We start from the raw sequence: 2,002 nt of genomic DNA, 5'->3' as shown, positions 1-2,002 counted from the left end.
TGCACTGAGTAGCCCCAGTACTTGAGCTACATAAGCACAACTGATGATTAACTTGGGAAGATAAGTATGGAGGGCTTGCTAGGGTAGGTGATGGCTCAATCCAGTCAACAGAAACATTGTCATCAAATATAAAACCATCTTGATCCTTCATTGATTCCTCTTGTGATGAATTAGTAGGGACACTTCTCATGCACCATAATACAGTACTACCATATTTTGGTGTTAGTTTACAATCAGCTGAACACAGTGATTCACAGTGATCACAATAATGGACAGTGGACATATTTGATATATACTCATCATTTTTATTTAAAAAGAAACCTGTACATACACATACACAATTGCATTATCACTAATAGCTATTTTTACCTGCTGAAGCTGGTGCTGAAGATGGTGGTACATTGAAATTATTGCAAGCAGCATAACAAGGAATAGTTGGAACTGAAAAGATTAGAAATAAAACTAATAGTTTCATCCTGTACTAGTTACGACATATGCAGGTAGAGCAGAAACTGGTTGAAACTGAGAATGAAAGTATAATGAAGTATATATGTACTGTCATAGAGAAACTGATCATTGATGAATGATCCATAGTAGAGAATGGACCTTGAATAGTTCAATTATTGTAAGCAATCTTTTAAACATTTTAATAACAACTCTCAATATGGACAATAATAATAATAATAACAAGAAGTTACAAATGATTAAAACAGGAAAAGAGTACAAATTATTTTTATTAATCTTTATTAACTTGCTTGTTCTTTCTCCTCCTCCTTGCTACCAATTGTTGCATAAAAACAATCAAAATTATCAACACTACTGCTGTTACCAACTCCATTCACTCTCTCTTCAACCTTATCAATTCCTTTACCAGCATAAGGAGGGGGTACTGGTGGAGGAGGGTCAGATCCTTTCCTCTTAACCTCAAACAGATCATCTGGTACAGCATATTCATCATTATCATTAGCAGTTGAATGAGTGCAATCTTGATCATCCACAGACGAGTATATATCTATTGAAGGATAGGAGGACTCTTGTTGTTGTTGTTGTTGTTGTTGTTGTTTGTGCAAGCATAAACCATAATCTTCATTTAGTATTTCAGTTTCAATGTTGATGACACTACAATCGAGGAGATGTTATTATAATTACTATACCTGATGTATATGTACATGTACATGTATGAATACAAGCATGCAATACCTCAATGATCCTATGGGGTTACTCTGTACAGTAACATTAGCTCTTGATCTTCCTAATGCACTATAGAGAAGAGAAAAGGAATGAGTATATATTGATTGAAGTATTTTGAAGTATTGAAAATTGAATATAAATGTATTGCAAATAATTGATAATTTGCTTACTACTTTGTTTGTTTTTTTGAGTGTATTATGTACACACAGCCAGTTACCAATACAATGAATGTCACCAGGTTAGTAGTAGCTAATAGACCAATGCCACGATAATATGGTAGAGTTGAGTTCTGATCATTCTTAACTGATGAGGGACATGTTGTTGAACTCAATGAAGATGACAAAACTGAAGTAACTGATGAAAAATTGTTTACCGTTGTTGTTGTTGTTGTTGTTGTTTCTGTTGATAATAAAGTTGTTGTTGATACTTTCATCGTTTGATAAGATGATGATGATGTTATTATAACATTGTTTCCAGGAGCACTAGTACTGGGGACTGTGATAAGCTTATACACTGAGTATGTGAATTGTAAAGTCTCAGTCACATCACTCCCTTTTATAATACATTTATAAACACCTTCATCACTGCTGGAATTGCACTGAGTAGCTCCAGTACTTAAGCTACATAAGCACAACTGATGATTAACTTGGGAAGATATATAGTATGAAGGGCTTGCTAGGGTAGGGGATGGCTCAATCCATTCAACAGAAACATTGTCATCAAATATAAAACCATCTTGATCCTTCATTGATTCCTCTTGTGATGAATTAGTAGGGACACTTCTCAAGCACCATAATACAGTACTACCATA

At 34.3% G+C, this 2,002-nt stretch overlaps 1 protein-coding gene across 1 annotated transcript; it reads right to left on the bottom strand.

The window, feature by feature from the left end:
* Positions 1-52: 52 nt before the first annotated feature.
* On the bottom strand, positions 53-1,978 carry LOC109591856 (uncharacterized; the record flags this gene model as incomplete). The annotated part of the gene is made up of 5 exons (XM_020007469.1): positions 1,362-1,978; positions 1,201-1,260; positions 752-1,119; positions 370-441; positions 53-321 (listed from the first exon to the last, which is right to left on the bottom strand). Coding segments are annotated over exons 1-5 (1,347 nt in total), but the record flags the coding sequence as incomplete, so codon positions are not given.
* Between the last annotated feature and the right edge of the window lie 24 nt (positions 1,979-2,002).

Source organism: Amphimedon queenslandica, unplaced genomic scaffold (genome assembly GCF_000090795.2).
Source record: "Amphimedon queenslandica unplaced genomic scaffold, v1.1 AMPQUscaffold_7050_Cont20995, whole genome shotgun sequence".
NCBI lineage: Eukaryota > Metazoa > Porifera > Demospongiae > Haplosclerida > Niphatidae > Amphimedon > Amphimedon queenslandica.
The sequence above is the reverse complement of the archived record's forward strand: the minus strand, read 5'-3'. Positions and strand labels throughout refer to the sequence as shown.